The sequence below is a fragment of the Sorex fumeus genome, unplaced genomic scaffold (genome assembly GCF_029834395.1).
Source record: "Sorex fumeus unplaced genomic scaffold, SorFum_2.1 ptg000129l, whole genome shotgun sequence".
Taxonomy (NCBI): Eukaryota; Metazoa; Chordata; class Mammalia; order Eulipotyphla; family Soricidae; genus Sorex; species Sorex fumeus.
This window is the reverse complement of record NW_026606186.1, coordinates 10,561,292-10,580,431: the sequence shown is the minus strand read 5'-3', so window position 1 is coordinate 10,580,431 and position 19,140 is coordinate 10,561,292. Positions and strand designations below refer to the sequence as shown.

The following is a 19,140-nucleotide window of genomic DNA, read 5'->3' as shown; positions in this document are numbered from 1 at the left end:
CGAGGGAGGTGGAAGGAGACTCGAAGGCAGAGGCTGGCTGGGAGCGGACTGGGGGGTGCATCCTCCAAGGCCGCCTGCAGGTGGGACCGTGAGGTGGGAGCAGGCAGGGACCCACATCCCCATCAACCTGGTGCAGGGCAGAGGCCACCAGGATCAGGGCAGGCAGCTTCCGGCTCCCAGGGCCGAGCACTGACCCAGGTAAGGGAAGTAAGATTTGAGGAAGTGGAGGGGCAGGAATGAGACATAAGGGAGGAGGCTAGGGATGGGGAGGCGGCAAGAGGGACCAGGTTCTCGGACCTCAAAGGGGCTGAGGGAGTCTGGGCAGAGAGGGGGGCTCTGAGCTGGGCCCAGACGCTCGCCCTGCAGGTGCCCAGGTCCCGAGGCACCAAGAGCTTGCCACTCCCTCTGAGCTGCCCTGGGTCATCTCGAGTCACAGGGACAGTGGCTCCCTTCCACAAACGAACCGGCCAGGCCGCTGCAGACTCTATGCCCACACTCTGGGCCCCTCTGGATTCCTTGATGCCGGGAATGGTGGCTTCACCTCAGGGGCCACGCCAGGGCACGCTGTCCTGATGCCAGCCCGGCTGCCTTGGCCACGTCACATGGTGCCGTCTCTCTCCGGGCACCTGAGCGGCCTTGGCAGAGCCGAGGGCTACTAGAAGCTGACGGGGGCTTTACTGAGACCCCAGCCTGGCCCACCTGGTACCTGGGTTTTGAAGCTGACAGAGGAGCGGACTCATCGAGGTGGAATGAATCATTTCCCAAACATTCTCAAACTGCAGGGCTGGCTGCGCGGAAGGGGGGGGGGAGGGGAGGGAAGACAACTGGAAAGCTGCTGAGAGGGAGGCGGGTACAGGATTCCTCACAGTCCCGCCCCCTCCCTCCCTCCCTTCTGCTAGGCTCGTTGAGAAGCAGAGGCAGCCCCTTGGGGGGGGAAGCACAGGCTTTATTGGCTGCGATTGTCCTCAGGAGCCAGGTCTACTGGGACTGGGAGTTCCTGCATGGGCTCCTCCAGGCCGAAGCTGTGGAGAGGAAGGAGAGGAGGAGGAGGATTTTAGTGCCCAAGGAGGGTTCCCAAGGTTTTGATGCCCACCAGCATCAAACACGAACCTGCTCTCAGGGAGGGACACAGTGGTGGATCAGAGCCCAGGCGCAGAGAGGGCCTGGTCTCCCTCCCCCTGCTCGTGCCTGCATGGGGCCCAGGCACCACCACGGGTGGTATGTCCCGCTGCGAAGCCCAGCGCTGAGCTGTTGGCGTCGTCAGGGCATAGTGTGTGAAGCCAAACCCGCTGGCCCCCAGCAAGGTGTGTCTAACACATCTGTGCCCTCCCCCTCCCGTCCCCTGGGCTCCCTGTGGTGGGGGTGCCGCCCCAAGGGCCCTTACCTCCAGGTTTCCCCGGGCCTTCCGAAGGATCTTGTGGGTCACCACCACTAAGGAGAGAGCAGAGAGTGGGATGCTCAGACACGGCCCCAGGTGGTCAGGGCTCCAGCAGGGAGGAGTCCTGGACGCCTGTGACACACAGAGGGGCCCCGAGGTGCCAGGGCCTGGCCACGGGCTCAGGTGTGGACTATGAAACCGAGGCCCTGCAGCCAGCAGGGCCCCCACAGGGCAGGCATCCCCTGGAGCAGCACCTAACCTGCCCCCCCACCGCCCCCAGGGCCTTGGTCTCTCTCTCTCTCTCTCTTTTTTCTTTTCTTTTTGGGTCACACCTGGCGATGCTCAGGGGTTACTCCTGGTGGTGCTCAGGGGACACCATATGAGATGCTGGGACTTGAACCCTGATTGGCTGTGTGCAAGGCAAACACCCTACCCTATGTGCTATTGCTCCAGCCTCTCCTCCTTAGAGCCCTTTAGCACCCCCAACCCCTGAGTGGGTCTGGGCAGATCGCCCTGTACGGACACCCAGGAGGGGGTAGGGTCAGCGTTTGAGGCTCCTTCCCGCCCAACACCACCTCCCAGGGCTCAGAGAGACTTGGGGGCCTTCTAGAAAGGCCTAGGTGGGTGGTGGCCAGGAATGTGTTGCCCGAGAAGACAGACATGTGGGCTTCGGGCCAGTGCTGCCTAAAGGCTTCATAGATCCCCCCCGCCCCCACCCCCACCCCAAACAGGTCCCAGGCGGTGGCCGTGAGGAAACATTCCTTCCTCCAGAAGCTGGCCCCAGCTCTGCCCCAGCACGGTCAGGCTCCCTCTGGGCCACTCTGGCTATGGCCACGAGGGCCTGCTACCACACAGAGTGGCCACACACAAGCATCGGAAGGTCGAACCCAAGTTGGGCCTCTGCTGCCCCCTCCTGGCAAAGCCTGTACCCCCTCTCGCCTGTGCTCAGCACCTGCCCTCCCCGAGATCCACTCCTGCACCTTCTCCACCTCCTACTCATCCCTCCAGACCTGCTCATGTCAGAGCCTCGAACTGGGACCAGCTAGTTCATGTCCAGCAGCTGCTGTAAGGGTGAGTCCTGCCCTATCCCCACCGGGATGACCAGCCTCTGCCCCTCTAGGGGGGCCGGGAGCAGGAAGCCAGGGGTGGGCCTAGGCACTGGGCGGCTAGCACAGAAGGTTCCGGTGGGCAGCGACAGAGAACTCTAACTGGATAGTGATCGGTGACTGTGTGTCTCAGAAATGCCCCTGAAAGCCAGGCCCAAGCCCGCCTCCCCCCTGCAGCCGGGCGGCAGTTCCGAAAGCGGGCAGCAGAGGCTGAGGGCTGGGGCCAGGCAGCACTGCAGGGGGACCCAGAGCTGCCCGAGGGACTCAAGGCCCTCTCAGCTCATTGCTGAGACTGGAGATGTCTCTGGAACCTGACCCGGCCCTCCTGCCCAGCCTGGACAGTGACTTCGCTCCTCACTGGGCCTGGGGCTCCCAGGCATGCCCTCCTCTGAAGCACGTCCCTAAACTTCCTCCAGGTCCTTCCCCAGACCGGCTCAAGCGGGCCCGAGTTCTTCGGTTCAGCATAGGCCTTGAACCTGTGGGCAGTCCCGGGCCCGGAGCTGTCCCCTCCAACACAACCTGTTTGGGGACTCCCTGAGCCCGTGCGGGCCAGGAACGACAGACATGGCGGGGGACCTGGAAGGAGGTGCTGCTGCCCAAGCCAAAAGGGGCAGCCCGGAGGCGCGGCCCCACTCACGCTGGTCGAAGATGACCCTCTCCTGGTGCTTGCTCAGCTGCAGGTGCTTCATGGTGCTCTGCAACTTCTTCTCCTGCTCCAACAGTTTCTTTTGCAGTTTGGCGATCTCTGCCTTCATTTCCGCGCCCTGGAAAGACGAGGAATGAGAAAAAGGAGCAGAGGACCCACTGCAGCCCGGGGCACGTACGACGAGAGCTCTGGAAGATGAGGCTCCACTTCACTGACCGGGTGCCGGGATGGCAAGCAGGAGTCATCTCCCGCCGGGCACACTGGGGAAGGCAGGGACGGCACAGAGAGGGTGCGGGGTGGGGGACGCGCTCACCCCCAGGCAGGGCTCTGGCAAGACTCAGCACCCGGAAAGCGGGGACAGGGGGGTTGGTGGCGGGGGGGGAGCTCAGATGGTAAAGCGTGTGCCAAGCACACACGAGGCTGAGTGTGATCCTGGACGCAGTGCTGCTCTGGGTAGCCCCGCTGGACCCCCAGCTCCACTGTCCCGAGCCCTGAACCCCTCTGCACCGAGCACAACGGGGATGGCCCCTAAGTGGTGCTGGACACTCCATCCCTGAAGCATCGCCAGGAGCCGCCTGGCTTCCAGCGTGCGTGCTGCTCCTAACCGGAAGACCTCAACATCCCACTGCCTGCCACGGGGGTCTGGAGAGACGCACCATGGCACTTCTACAGAACAGGAGAGTTGGGCACCTGCTTGGCCCAAAGACCTCCACTAATGGACACCAGGAGAGGGTCCTGAGTAGCGTCAGGAGCCCAGGAGAGGGACTGGGCACCTGGCGACGCAGTGTCAATGCAGGAAGGCGGCGATGCAGAGCCCGGGGTGAGAAGTGATCCATTGCCAGGGCACACCAGCTAAGCATCAGAGTGCTCACAGCTGCCACCATGCAGGGGCGAGGTCAGGAGGGCTCCCTGGCGTCACTACCATGGGTGGGAACAGCGGGGTGGGGGGGGTACTCTCCCAAGCACAGCAGCCATCGCATCACAGGAGAGAGCACGACTCCTCGCCCCTCCCCCTTTCCCCTATCTCCTGAGCACTGCTGAGTGTGTAAGCCCTGTTCGTTGCACCAAAACAGCAAAGGGGAAGGGAAGCGGGGTGGGGGGTGGGGGGGTAGAGGGAGGGAGGGGGAGTTCATTTGCAAAGAATTCTAATGTCAGGAAGAATTCTCTCTGAGAGGTGTGGTGTGCAATGTTCTTTGGTTTGTTTGTTTTGCTTTTTGGGGGGGGGGGGTCACACCCGGTAATGTTCAGGGATTACTCCTGCCTCTGCACTCAGGAATCACTCCTGGTGGTGCCTGGGGGACCATATAGGATGCTGGGAATCGAACCCGGGTTGGCCGCATGCAAGGCAAATGCTCTCCCCGCTGTGCTATCGCTCCAGCCCGGCAATGTTCTGTTTTTAAAGGAGAGTGGCAGCGTCACTGCCTGCTTCTGTGCCTCACCGCGGTGCCGGGAACTGAGTGGACTGTAGGTGATCCAGCACACAGGGTCCCTGGCATGTGCCTTCTCATGCACACCCTGGCCCCCAGAGTCCCTAGCCTGTTTAGGGCCGCTGCACGCCGTCATTGGCTCGGTGATTTCACGAAATCTTAAGCAAACCCACGGGATACGTGTGTGCAAAGAGGACCGCAGATGAAAACCAGCATATGCTTTCCGGAAGGGCCTGGCAGAGGCAAGCCACTAAGCCCACGATTTTCTGGCACATGAGCTGTGGGGGGTGAGCCAGCCATCAAGGAGGCGGGAGGCACAGCCGAGAGGAACTCCGAATCCAAACTGCTGGGCGCACGTCCAGGCTCTGCTCTTCACCTCTAAGCCACAGAAATCGGAAGTGACAGACATCCATTATGGATGTGGTTTGTGCAAGAAAGAAGACGAGGGGTGGGGGGACTCCAATCAGCAGACCCCGATTAGAGGGAAAGGCCCTATCCATCAAAAGAAGAGCCAATGAAGTCAAGCGACGGCATTTAAGTCAGGGAGCGTGGCTTGACTCCCGGCTTTCACCTACTTTCAAGACTAACCAGCCCTGTCAGCTGCCGGCACCTGAGCTGCTCTCCCCAAACAGCTCCTAATTCCAACGTCCGGTCTCCTGCGCTTCTCTCCGATGTCCTGCCCAGGGGTAGGACATGATGTCCGCACAGGAGCCCCACATCCTGGGACGGCTGCTCTGCACTCAGTCTTGGCTGCACCTTCTGGAGAGCAGGGCCACGCCTCCAGCCGAGTAAGAGCCAAAGAAGACACCCAGAGGCAGGGCCATCATCCCAGCAGGCTACCGCTAGGCCCACTCAGGCACCCCCTCCCCTCCAGGAAGTTCTCCCTGATAGCTCTTCCCCAAGAGGCTCCTAGGGGGGCCCCCTCCACATGGCACTGCACCCGGTCACCTGCTTGTCTGAATCCCCTACCAGTGCCCTGAGGGCCCGTCTGCCACAGGACAGATTAACACTCATCTGCCTTCTCAAAGCAACTGGTCCCTACGCTACCTCGTCCGTAAAACGGAGGGTTCTGATGCCGCGCATGCCTGCAGTTTCTCTGGACTCAGTTGTTCCTCCACACAGGATGAACGCTGCCCTGATCCTGGCCACTCAGAGCCCCGCCCCCACCTCTTCTTGGCTAGAATAAGGCTGGAGCCAGGCAGACCCAGCTCCTTCTTTGGGAAAATGGCCATATGGATACCTGACCACTGGCCACCAGGGTACCCCACTGGCCACCAGGAGCCAGGGAGGGAGGGAGGGAGGGAGGGGCCGAGTGTCCCACAGTGGGCAAATCACTGTGTCCCACAGGAGAAGCTGGGCAAATCACTGCTTGCCCGCGGCCACTGCCCCAGCCCCCTAGCTGACCAAGCCTGCTTTCCTTCCCTGAGAGCAGGAAGAAAAGGGTCGTAAACTTGCAGGCAGGCTGCCCCAGTTAGCATCAGTGGGGGCCCTGTGCCAGCCCTGTCCTACCCATCCTCACCCTACAGCTGATGGGAATCACTCCTAGAAATCAGCTGGATCGCATGGGATTTCCAGAGACATTTTCTCAAGAAAAAAGATTTACCAAAAACGAGACACAGCCCCTGGGCCTGCTCGGAAATGGGGGCAGAGTGTCCTGGGATTTCCCCAGTGGCTTTGCCAGGGGACTTGTTTCCCAGACCGGGACCAAGATTCTGGGCAACTGGTTTAATTCAGTGTTCAAGCAGCTTTTTGTCCAGTGGTTCTTTTTTTTTTTTTCCTCTTCTTTTTGGGTCACACCTGATGATGCTCAGGGGTTACTCCCGGCTCTGCACTCAGGAGTCACAAATCACTCCTTGTGATATACAGGGGAGCATATAGGATGCCAGGGAATCGAGTCTTAGTCAGCCATAAGCAAAGCAAATGACCTACATGCCATACTACTGCTCTGGCCCCTTTCCAGTGGTTCTTAAAGTTGTCTGGGAAGCCTGTACAATCTGACATGCCTTCTGGGGACCCGCCACCTCCACCCCCACCCCAACTTTCTGATTCAGAGCAGGTCAGGGGCAAGAGATGAAAACTGCCATTTCCAGCCTGTTCCCACAGGCCATTGATGCTGACCTGGGCACCCTACTCTGAAAGTCACCCCAAATCTTTAGGCGCCTCTTCCTTCTCCCCTCTTGTCTGACGATAAAAACATGACAGGGGTGAGAGTGTACCTTTCCTGCCCCAGATCCAGAAAAATTTCTTCTAGGATCTTAGACCCTTTCTGTGGGAAAAGGTATCTGAAACTGCTACTTGGTGTCACAAATGTGTGATGGTCCTGGACTGGACATTTAAAAATCCTGAGTAGAGGGGCTGGAGCAATAGCACAATGGGGAGGGCACTTGCCTTGTATGTGGTCGACCCGGGTCCAATCCCCCGTGCCACAATGGTCCCGAGTTCTGAGCCAGGAGTAAACCCTGAGCACCGCTGGGTTTGGCCCCCAAACCAAACACAAACAAGCAAGCAAAAAAAAAAAAATCGAAGTAGAAAAACTTAAAAATAAAAAAAGCATATACCATGAGATGAGTTCATATTTCCAAATCAAATGAAGGATCGGAAAATTTTTTACTACTTGGATTTATTTATAGCTCCTGTGTTAAAGTAAAAACTCTCGACATAATTAGTTGCTTTATCCTACGATAAGAGTGTAATAGTCTCAAAATATGGGCATGAACATTATTATTGACAATACAGTCACTGGAAACAGCTTTAGGCTTGTTACCCACTGACCACACTAACCTCATTCTTCCGGGGGTCTTGTGCTGAAGGATTCCCATTTTCTGCAGCTGTTCCTCGAAGACCATATAATGTCAGGTGTGTTCATCTCATCCTGCTCTACAGTCTTAAGAATTTTTTTTTCCAATTTTGACCTAGCTTTCCTTCTCATTATACAAAGCATTCATAATTTCCAAGCCAAATTTACAAAAGGTTGATTCTGAGAAACCTGGCTCCTCCCCCTGCCTCTCCGGCCCCTCTGAGTTGCTTATCTGGTGCACCCTTTCTCTCCTCTCGGCTGTCCTTCAAAAAAAGGCAGAAATATTCGTATCCTCACTGTTCCTTCAGATAAACCGATGTGCTTGATACACATTTTCCAAAAGCATCCTCCGGACTAAGAGGGCTGGCGTATTAGATGCATCAGACCAAATAATAAGACTCCAAGAAAAGACGGAGACGTTCAAAGCCATGGGGTTGCCGGGAGAACTCGGCTGTCTGCTTTGCACGCATTTCACACCAAGAAAAAGGCACCGTCTGAAGCCCAGGCAGGGCCGGGGAAGTGGCCAGAGGCAATTTAACACCACCCAGGGGGCCTGTGTGTTCCAGCGGCCACACTGCAGCATCTCCAAAGTTCTCTCCCGGTTCTGAGAGTCTATGATGCCAGAGTGAGCAAAATCAATCACCCGAGAAATGCCGGGAAAAAGGGCCGAATCTCCGGGGCTAATCTGCAAGCGGGGGAGGCCAAAGTGACAATGATGCATATTGAAATGTGAGCATGTGCGCGCACACGGGCACACAAACACACACACACACACTCACACATACATATAAGAGCTAGATTCCACTATCTGACACGCACAGAAGGGAGTGGGGTACTGCTTAGTTCAGATATACTATAGTTTAACCACCACCTGGGAGTGGGAGAGAACATTCATTCATTCATTCATTCATTCATTCAAAAATACGGGCACACATGTTGAGTGCTCACAGAAGAGAAAGGGAGAAACGTGCATCCAATGAGGGTCCATGTGACAGGTTTCTCACCAGCCCTTCTCCACATCTCACCAGCTCCCAGTGCCTCAGTCCCTGAGTGCCAGGTGAGGATGGGCTCCGATGACGAGATCCCCTCCACTTCCTCCCAGGGCGCCCATGAGGGACAGTTCGGGAGAGCTCATCAGAACCGCCTGAGCCAGAGCGGCTGTTGGTCCCTATTCAGGGGCACGTTTGATGAGTCTCAGGGCTGGAGGAGCAGCGGCCGGCTGGGATGTGGCTGTGCCCACCACCTCCCTCGGGCCGGAGCAGAGCAGCGGAGAGCAGTGGAGCGCGAGGCTCGACTACCTGCATCCAGGCTGCTCTAGCCAAGCTCACCGTGTCACAGGTCCCCAGGGCTTAAGAGCTGGACCCTTTCTGCCCCAGAACTCCTGATCTGGAGCCTGTCGTTTCTCAGCAGCAAACGCAGATTGGGACTAAGGCCCACTAAAAAGTGACATGGAAGCACTGGAGTGATAGCACAACGGGTAGGGCATTTGGCTTGCACGCGGCTCACCCGGGTTCGATTCCCACCATCCCATATGGTCCCCTGAGCATCACTAGGAGTAATTCTTGAGTGCATGAGCCAGAGTAACCCCTGTGCATCGCTGGGTGTGACCCCAAAAAGCAATATATATATATAAACTTTAAAAAGTGATATGGAAAACTAGTGGGAGGAACCAGAAATTTCCAGGTATCTAGACCGAGGGCGGGTCTGTGCAGGATGGATGGAGCAGTCCCAGCGATCAAAGTGGGGCGAAAAGGCCCCAGAAGAAAGAGAAGGTCTGGGTGCAGGCCACCCTCTGGGGGCCTCAGCAGGACGTGCCTGCAGCAGGGGACGGCGGCGAGCTGGGCTCATGGGGAGGCCCCACCTACCTGCTGGCAGGGGTTGGTGGCGGGGAGCGAAACCCTCCAGAAGAGTGTCAGTGACTTTGCGGCCTTTTCCAGAACCAGCCTGGCTGTGCTCACGTAGGTGACAAGGTGGCCGGTGGGCACAGGACGCGGCGTCTGCAAGAAGGGCGGAGTCAGGAATCACGGGGCCTGGTGAGCAGAGTCGTAAATCTCCATGGTCACTGGCCCACCTGCTTGGCGCAGACCCGGAGCCCGACGACACCCATTTATTGTTCTCCGAGACGGGTGAATTATATACGAGGAGGGCTTGGGCGGCCATTTCAGCCCGTCCAATAACCATGATGAATCACCCCCTGCACGGGCTGTATTTACGACACCCGGAAGAGAGGCACAGCGCACTCGGCTCCTCCAGCCCCCTGACGTGGGCCGCCAGGAAGGCAGGAGGGGCTGGTCTGTCTGCCTTCCCAGGCCCTGCTCCCTGCCTGCAGGGAGCGGAGGCCTCTGCCAAGTACTTCTCTGTTGGCGCCAGCAAACACAGAGCGGGGGATGTTAAAGGCAGACGGGAGAAACACAAAAGAAATTTGTAAAAATGAGAGGGGCCAGTTAGCTCCATTGGTGAGAGTCAGGGGGGAGGCCAACACCCCCACCAAAAATCCCAAAATACAAGGGCCCAGAGCAATGGTACAGCAGGTAGGACGTTGGCCTTGAAAGCAGCAAACCCGAATTCAACCCTCAGCATCCCATATGGTCCCCTGAGCGCAGCGGGAGTAATTTGCTAATTCCTGAGTGCAGAGCCAGGAGAAAATCCTGAGCATAGCCAGGTGTGGCTCAGAGGGAAAACACACAAACAAACTGAAAAAGCACTGTCTTCACAATTAAATAATATGTGCAAACTAAAATGCCTCCCTACCCCCTTCCGGAAATCAAATAGGCAAAAAGTCACTTATGAAAGAAACTATTCAATTAGGGCCAAAGAAACAAGCACATGCAATCTGTGAGCAGGTGAGGCCATGTCTAGGAATCCGTCAACGACAGACCGACAGAGGATGTGAGCAGAGGGAGGCGCTCACAGCGGCTGAAACATCATCCTCGGAAGGTGAAATTCCAGAAAAGGGGTATCACATATGAGCTTACTTCAGGGTCAAAAGGTCGAGTTCTAGAAAAACACTGGATGAAGTCAGAAAACTGCTGATGACAAGTCAGTGTGATTCAATTTTAGGAATGAGCTCAAAGAGCAAATATATATACTTTTAAGTGCTACTGAGCATGACATAGTATTCTGTGTGTGTGATTGTGTTTGTGTGTGTGTGTGTGTGTGTGTGAGGGGTGTGTGTGTGTCTGTCTGTCTGTGTTTGAGGCAGGGACGGTGCCCACACTGGCCAACCTCGGGGCTTACTCCTGACTCTGTGCTCAGTGATCACTCCTGGCAGTGCTTGGCGGACCCTCCAGGGTGCCCGGGATCGAATCCAGGTCAGCTGTGTGCAAGGCAAACTCCCACCTGCTGTACTATTCTCTGGCCCCTGATGTGGTTAGTTCTGGGTTTTGCTTTCAAGATTTCCGACAGCATCCAGTTCCTGAACAGTAAGGATTCTAATTAGAAAGGAACTCGTGTCTGTATTCTAAATTGGGGTCACTCAGGATCACATCACTGTTCATTTCAGGCGTTTTCACACTCTTCAAAAGGAATCGCACCAGATGAGCAGCCAAGAGCCCCAAAGCCCCCTTCCCGGTCTGGGGCCCCTCCTCTGCCTCTGCAGCCCCTGAAACCAAGAACTCTTCATTATTCCTGTATTCAATGTGCCACCCAGCCCTGTCCAGTCAGGATGTGGACAGGCAACTCTGGACGCCCAGGTACCAACCACCCCTGCCTCGGGACGGCAGCTCGAGGCACACAGAGAATGACAGCAAAGGACAGACAAGTCACCAGGACACAGGTCCTCGGAAACCCCCACTTCCAGGACTTGTGGGAGGAGGCTGGCCATGGTCACATGGAGACTCAGAGGGGGCTGGATCCCTCCCGGAGCGGGGGGCCTGGAGGTGGGGAAGTCGGAGTCCAAGCCAAGGAGGAGGCAGAGGGTGACTTTATGTCCAGCACCCAGACCCTCGGTGAAAAGGAAAATTCAAAGGCGGGCAGGTTCCTGGGGTTGGGAAAGAACGCAAAGGGATGGGTGTGTGTGTGTGTGTGTGTGTGTGTGTGTGTGTGAGTGACACTCGCGTTCTCAGGTTCAACCCTCAGCACTGCAGGACGGGGCCTGCGAGATGGGCGAGTACCTTCAGGGATAATGGGGAGGAGGGGACCGCCGGACCAGAGGGTACAGGAGCCCAGCGTGGACGGGGCAGGGCAGGGGGCTGACTCTGCGGGACGGCCACGCAAGAGGGAGCACTGGCAGTGCTAAGGCTCACAGCTGAAAAAGGGGAACCGCACCCCCACCACCAGGGCCATTGTAAGGAGGACAGTAAATGGCCCTTAAGAGGCCTCCGCAAGAGGCAGTGGCCAGCGGGGTTCAGGCGGAGACAGGAGGCCACATAGGCAAGCTCAGGATGGCGGGGGGGGTGTATAAGTGAGACATCCTGGCTGCATGGGTGATGGGCAGGCTACAGGGCAGAGACGAGAAAAGGCAGGAGAGCGGATGGATGGGCGGGAGTGAGGAGGGGCCACGAGACCCCAGTGAGCTGTGGCCACTGGCCAGTCCCAACCATCTCAGACGGGCTGCAGTGACCTCTGTACTCTAGCTTCCGGCTGCCCGCTCAGTCCCCGGCCCTCTGGCCGGCACCCAGGGTCCTGGGGCCCCTCCGCCCAGCTCTGTGTGTCCAGGGGTGGCGGCTTACCCTGGCTCCCGGCTCTCGGCCGGTGGGGCTGGGAGCCTCTTGGATCTGACTGTCCATCTCGGCCAGGAGCTTCTGGCCCTGGCCAATCTGTGTGCGCAGGTTGTCATAGTGCTCCAGCAAGCCCAACACGTGGAGGCCGTCCTGGCTGGCCCACGGGCGCTGACCGGGGACCGAGGGGGACAGGTATGTGGCACTGGTGGCTGAGCTGCTGCTGTGGCTGGAGAGGGAGTCCACGTCATTTCCGGAGAGCGAAGGCGCCTCAGAAGCTGCCGAGCGAGGAGAGGTCGGGGGTCAGCTCTGCTCCTGCAGCTGGTGGCTGGCAGACTTGGGATGCTCCAGCCAGTCTGGTGGGCTGAGAGCCGACCCTGGGGCCAGAAGACCTCGTGCAACAGCCCTGCTGTGTGCCTGGCTTGGGTCTGTGTGTGACCGCGGGCTGGGCCGGTGTTTGCGGGGAAAGCGCAAACACGCAGTAGGCACAGGTTCTGCAGAAGACCCAGGGGTCCAGCTGGATCCGCCCGGGGCTAAGGGGAAGGCGGGAACCACATGCCCAGCGGGTGAGAAGCGGGAGGGGTGGCCGAGAGGAACCATCTCTAGCCATGCTCTGGGCAGCAAGGCTTTCTGTAAGATCGCAGCAGCCGGATTACAGAGAAGGCCGCGAGGACAGGAGAGGCATGTCCCGGAGACCAGAGAAGTCCCGCGGGAAAGCAGGATTTCCCCAGGCTGAATGGGGTACCCCCAAAGGTGGTCTGGGCAACTCAGGAGCTGCATCCGGAGAGAGGGAGAGAGCATGCAGCCTGTCTGCCCACAGCAACCCCCGTCAGGAGGCACCTGGGGTGCGGGCTGCAGGCAGGGTGGCCCCCCTCCAGTCCAGGACCCAGTGGGGTTCCTGAGCCACCGGGAACAGACACACTTTACACCTCAAGCCCGGCACTGCAGTTTGGGTTAGACTATACTCAAGCCGGAGTCACCACTGGTCCACGCCGGCATCAGGCATCAACATGTTAAAAAAAAAAATTAGTAGCCAGAATGCTGAGACAACCCCAGGCCCCCATAATACCCCCGCCTCTGTGTTGGAGGCCCAAGTGCCCCATCCTAGGACCCAAAGATTCCTGCAGCCAAACCCCGCCCCTGGGGTCTCTACCCAGACTGTACCTGATCTGGCTGGCATGGCCAGGTTGGAATCAAACAGATCATACGAATGATCCGTTGCCACGGGGCCGGGATCGCTGTCGCCATCTAGGGAATGCGAATGAGAGGAGAATAAGCTGCCCGGGTCCTGGTCTCCCCCCCTCAGCGTCGGGGCCCGACACGGGACACTGACTCTTTGACCCCACCAGCCACCTGCGGGCCTCAAGGAGGTGGAAGGCGGGAAGCAGGCGGGCAGGGCCGGGGGAGCAGAGCTGAGCGGGAGTCACGGCTATGGGGGCAGCAGCGGGGCAGAGAGGGGTGGGCACTGGGAGACACTCAGGGAGAGCCAAGCGCTGCTCAGGGCTGAGCCCCGGCAAGCGGGCAGAACCAGCGGGCCCCAAGGCCAGCCGGTGACGACTGCGGGGCCACTCCCAAAGGCAGCACGTCTCTAAGAGACACTGGGGTCTACATGGTGGGGTGAGAGCCAGGGCAGGAGGTGACGGCTGGTCACAGGGTGAGGTGGCAAACCCGGCTGCTGCACATAGGACGAGGCCAGAGGCCTCCAGATGCAGCCCCAGGTCTGGCCTCCGCCCCCCACCCCCGAGGTTCCCAGAGTCCAGGGCGTGGGCTGGGGGGAGAGTGGTCAGTTCCGTGATGCGCACTCTGGCTTTCTGCCTGGGGACAAACACGGGCACACCGGGACAAGTCCTGCAAAGCCTTCGGCGAAAGAAGGAGTCTGCGGCCACTAACGTGGCCTGATGCTAACCTTCTCCCCCCTGGTACAAGAGCATTTCTGCGGAGGCAGCGCAGGGAGCTGTGCATGTGCCTCCAGGATACCTCTGGCTGACCCTGGACATCCGCCACAGGGGCCACTTAGCTGCAGCTGCCTGTTCTCCCCCTGGGCATCCCACACACAGCGTCCACCCTGGATCCCCACTCCCAGCCCACCCCCCACATCTCCTCTGAGTCCTCAGAAGCAGCAGACTGGTACTGAACATGGTCAGGATCTCGCTGAAGGGGCCCCTCTGGATGCCCCAGGGGAGGATTTACCCCGACGGCCCAGAGTGGGAGCCAGCATGTTAACGTGGGTGCTTCTTAGAGCGCCAAGTCAGAGACGGCCTTCTGGACCCCCAGCGCAAAGACCCAGTGACTGATGGCACTCCAGAGGAAATAATCAGAGGAGGCCCTTTGCAGCTAGATTGTTTTCTCCCCAAAGTATGATAATCAGATGGGCGGGGAAAGGCAAAGTCAAAAGTTCTTCTAAAATCGTGAAGGAACCTCCCATCTTTGTATTGGTACACCCGCCTCTTGGCTAGAGTCTTGGTTAGAGTCTAGCCAGTTTTAAGATTCTATCAAGGAGAACCAACAAACCCTTCTCTGCTAAGCCTGACATATGTGGACGAGGGTTGCTGAAAACCAGGCGGTTTCCGTTTTGTCTTGGCTTTTGAGTGAAAGGTCCTTGACATATTTTGCCAGGGTGAGGAGAGTGAAGGCTCAAGTTCTGCGCAACACTCGTTTCCCAAGTGTGTTAACTTCCCTGGCTGGGTGGCTGTGCACTCCTCCTTAATGCCCACCCCACGTGTGCCAGGATGGTGACGCCCTGACATATGTGTTCTGGGAAGACCAGGAGCAGCACTGGGTCCAAAGCCGGAAGGAGGTTTCTGGCTCCAGCCCATCGCCTACTTGTCAAGTATTTGGGACCAGACCCACCCCATGCTGGACCCCAACCTGCCCATAGGTCTGTAGAGCAAAGAGGACGCGATGGCTGATGGTGCATCCCAGGCCGTGTTCCGGGCTTGCTCCCAGCTGTGCTGGGTGTGGGCAGAGGCATGACGGAGCCCAGCTGCCCTGTCTCTACGCCCTCCCCTCTCCCTATCCCTGGGGAGCTAGACAGAGCGAAGCCAAGGTGGCCACGCCCCAAACCACAGACACTGCCAGTGACCAACAGCGAATTCAGCAGTGGGGTCTTGACACAGGCAGGACTGAACAGAGTCGGGAAAGGGGGGGTCCACACCGGAAATGCCAAGGGCAGTGGACAGCCCAGGTCCCTCCTTCCATAAGAACTAGGAGACCCAGACGGCCTGCCACAGGTGAGAGCTAATTCACACACCCTGGCTGGGCCGTGTGGTTGCTATCTGGGGAAAAGCCACCTCTGTGGCTCCATCACGGCGCACCCACCTACCTCCCCCGCCCCCCGCCATGCTTCCCAGCGGAGAGTACCGTGTGTGTCCAGCTGCTGGGGCTGCACGAGGCCAGACGGGGCCAGGAGGATGGCAGAGCGGGCAGCTCCGGGGACCTCCCTTGGCGCCTGCGCTAGCTGCTGCTCCAGCTTGCCTTGCAGCGTGCTGTTGGTCTCGATGCTCCTTTCCAGCTGTGCCCGCAGAGCCTGGATCTCTGTCAGGAGGCTGGGCAGGTCCGCGAGGGCGTCCTGCCCCCGCCAGCCTTCTCCTGCTGCCTCGGCTCTGGTCTCTGGGAGGAGAGCAGGCGCAAAGGAAACGGGGGAGGGAGGTGGTGGGGTGGGGGCAGGGGTGGAGGGGTGGGGTCAGCCCGCAGAACTGCCCTGAAGCGCCCATCGAGCCCCGCCACCCCACCCTGGCCTGGGAACTAGGTACAATTAAAAATAACAACTTGACTTTAAAAAAAAAAACATTGGCAGACTTAATTGCTGCTATTCTGCAGACTAAATAAGAGCTGGAAATTAATTTTCGCTTCTGGCCATAAAAGCCGAGCAAATTGCACACCAAACCCCGAAATTATGTCTTGTAGTAATAAAATCTATTTGGGCTGGAATTATAGAATGAAAAGAGCTGATTTTTAAGAGCCGCTGTATATTGTTTATAAAAAAAAAAGGCACAGCAGCAAGAATAAGGAAAGCAACTTAGAAGAAAATGAAAGCTGTGACCCTCTTCTAGATAAACTTTCAATAGGGAGAAACCATCTGGAAAATTAGCTTAGAAAAAAAATAAAGGGGAAAAAAAGAAAACCCACTACACCTCAAAACTGATTCTGTCGGTTTAAAGTGAAATCACTGTGATCCAGTATCAAATACGCTCAGGAAGCATGGTGGCCGGGCTCAGCACGGCCGGCCAGAGCATGCTGGTGAGAGAAACGCCTGCCTGTGGGGTCGGCAATGACAACAGGCACCTGCCCGAGTGTCTGCCCCACACCAGGCACTGGGTACGGATGCTCTGAATGAGCATCATTTTGGACACATGATTTAATCATTTCACAGTAATGTGACAGAAGAGAGATACCACCAGGCTTGTTTTTCCTTGAAAGACAGTTCCCAGGGCGGTGGGCCACGGCTGGAGGTCACACAGGCAAGAACAGAGGCCCAGGCCTCTGCCGGCCCGACTTGCGCCAACATGCTCCCCTGGGGTCCCTGTGCCTGTGCCAACGCCAACCCATGGGGCAAGAAGCAGCGTAAGCTTCACTGGTGCTTCTGGAAGGGCGGAGCCTGCTGTCCTCCTAGCCTGGAGGTGGCACTGGGGTGGGGACTGGAACAGGGCCACTAAGTACCTCTGGGCGCCGTCTGGTGCTCCTTGTCCAGCTTCTCATACACCTTCAGCTCCACGCGCAGGGCCTGGAGCAAATGCTGCCTCAGCTCCACCTCTTCCTGCACCCTGAAAGGGCCCGCACGGGGAGCAGAGGTCACAGCTAACCCAATGTCACTTCCCCAAGCCCATGGCCATCAGAGCAGGCAAAGGTGACAAATGTGGCTAAGAATTCGAGTTATAGGTAAGCAGCGATATTAAGCAATATTAATACCAGCGATATTAAAGTGGGTAGGGCGTTTGCCTTGCACACAGTCGACCCAGGTCCAATCCCGAGCATCCCGTATGGTCCCCAAAGTGCAAAGGCAGGAGTAACCCCCCGCTGCGCATCACTGGGTATGACTCAAAAAGCAAAAAAAAAAAAAAAAGAATTTGAGTTATGAGGAAGGCCAAGCCCAATTCGATCCCTGGCACCCCATATGGCACCCCTGAACTCCACCAGGAGTGAGCGCTGAGCACAGAGCCAGGAGTAAAGCCCTGAGCACTGGGTGTGGCCCAGAGACAAACACAAAAAGAATTGGAGTTAGGGGCTACTTCCCCAAGCTCCTCTCTGGGCTGAACTCTTCACAGGCACTAGCTCCTTGTCTTCCCAGCCACCCTCTACAGCTTGTGCTACCTGACCCCAATGGTGGCCCTGAGGAGGGGAGCACGCAAGCCTGCGCTGTGTGAGGGCCAAGTCTCAACCACGCTCACCCTCACCCGTACTCGGGTGCTGAGTGAGGAGCTGCCAGGCCCAATCACAGACGTGGTGACACCACACAGGGCCTGGGGAAAATGCCACAGTGCCGGGTAGGACCCCAGTAAAGCTCAGCTCAGACCCCGCCGGCCCCAACCTGGGTCCCCCAGTGCCCCCTATGATGCTCAAAGGAAACCTGGAGTCCTGAGCCCAGCTCGCAGGCCCCGTGACTCTGCCAGCTGCACACCCCTCGCTCTCCTGCAGGTACACGGCCACCCTGCTCTGCTCTGCTACAAAGGGGAAGGCTCCGTCCCTCCACTGGAGGTTTGCCCCGGGCATCAGCTGTCACGCCTAACAGGCTCTCAACAGGAGGAGGCGGGAAGTGGTGCCCGGGAGCAGAGCAGAAGCACTGACTCTGCTGGCTGGGATGGGCGCGGGCTGTGCGGCACTGACCATCCGGCCCTGGAGATGCCCGGGGAGAACACAGCTTCTGCTCTGGCCCCGAAGCCACGGGCGGTTTGCCTTGAAGAGGGCTTCTGCTGAGCACCCCAAAGACAAACTTCTAAGCATTCTCTCTCAGGTCAGTGTTGACTTGCAGAGATTAAAAAGAAAAGTGTGGGCTGGAGTGATAGCACAGCGGGGGAAGAGCCTTTGCCTTGCACGTGGCCGACCCGAGTTCGATTCCCAGCATCCCATATGGTGCCCTGAGCACCGCCAGGAGTAATTCCTGAGTGAGGAGCCAGGAGTAACCCCTGAGCATCACCGGGTGTGAACCAAAAAGCATAAAAAAAAAAGTGGTGATTCGAGCCACTAAGTGTTTAAGTGTTTTCCTTAAACACAGAACAGCGATGCTGATTACAGGGCCACAGGGAGGGAGAGGGAGGGAGGGAGGGAAAGGGAGAGGGAGAGGGAGAGGGAGAGAGAGGGAGAGAGAGAGAGGCCTTCCCTGGCCACCCCCTACCCCCGTGGGCCCTCCCCGCTGCCTCGTGGGACCAACCGATGCAGCTCGCTGCGGTTCTGCCGCTCCCGCTCGTCCAGCTCCTCCTGCAGCCGTTCCTTCTCGCCCTTCAGCCAGGCGTAGTCCTCCTGGAGCCGCTCAAAGTTCGCCGTCTTTCTGGAGAGGGACTCGCGCAACTTTTCATTCTCCTTCTGTTTATCTGCAGACACACGAGAAGGTGCCCCGACTTAAGAGACACCATTTGTCTTCCACAGCGCCCCCAGCCCACCCCATTCTCGCTGCGTCAACACAGCACTTGGGCTCTGGGCACGGCCGAGAATACAAAAGAGGGTGGCGATTTAATCTGGCATTTATGATTTTAGCATTCCAATTACCTGATACGTTCTGGGCAGATAAATCTGCCAGCACTGAGGCTGCAGATTAAACATCACTGGGATGAAATGGGCCTGTTTCGTTTTCTTACTCAGTACCGGGCGGGGCGAGCTGAGTTACTTTGCCTTTCCAGAGTTCACAGAGAGAGGCAAGAACAGGGCCCCCAAAGCTGACCTGGGGTACGGGGGTGGCGGGGGGCAGGAGGCCAGTGAAGTGAGCAAAGGCAGCCTCCCCCGAGGGCCAGGAGGCTGGGGCACAGGCAGAGGCTCAGGAAAACGAGCAGGAGGATGGGCGGCTGGGTGGGTGCGGCAGCTTCCCCTGTGATCCCAGACTCGCCCTCCCTGCCCAGTGAGCCTACAGCTCCGTGCCTCAGTTTCCCCGTCTGTTTCAGAGGGACCAACAGCCCTGCAATACGAAAGGGCTTAGCA

At 58.0% G+C, this 19,140-nt stretch overlaps 1 protein-coding gene across 1 annotated transcript in view; it reads right to left on the bottom strand.

The window, feature by feature from the left end:
• Positions 1-925: 925 nt before the first annotated feature.
• Positions 926-19,140, bottom strand: part of CDK5RAP2 (CDK5 regulatory subunit associated protein 2) — a 189,426-nt gene continuing 171,211 nt past the window's right edge. Inside the window, exons 29-37 of the mRNA XM_056138589.1 lie at positions 18,380-18,539; positions 16,672-16,775; positions 15,373-15,621; positions 13,177-13,260; positions 12,025-12,290; positions 9,220-9,351; positions 3,122-3,248; positions 1,385-1,431; positions 926-1,022 (exon numbers count right to left, since the gene is read on the bottom strand). Coding sequence (XP_055994564.1) covers positions 966-1,022; positions 1,385-1,431; positions 3,122-3,248; positions 9,220-9,351; positions 12,025-12,290; positions 13,177-13,260; positions 15,373-15,621; positions 16,672-16,775; positions 18,380-18,539 — 1,226 coding nt within the window. The 3' untranslated portion in view covers positions 926-965. The remainder of the gene's footprint in view (positions 1,023-1,384; positions 1,432-3,121; positions 3,249-9,219; positions 9,352-12,024; positions 12,291-13,176; positions 13,261-15,372; positions 15,622-16,671; positions 16,776-18,379; positions 18,540-19,140) is intronic.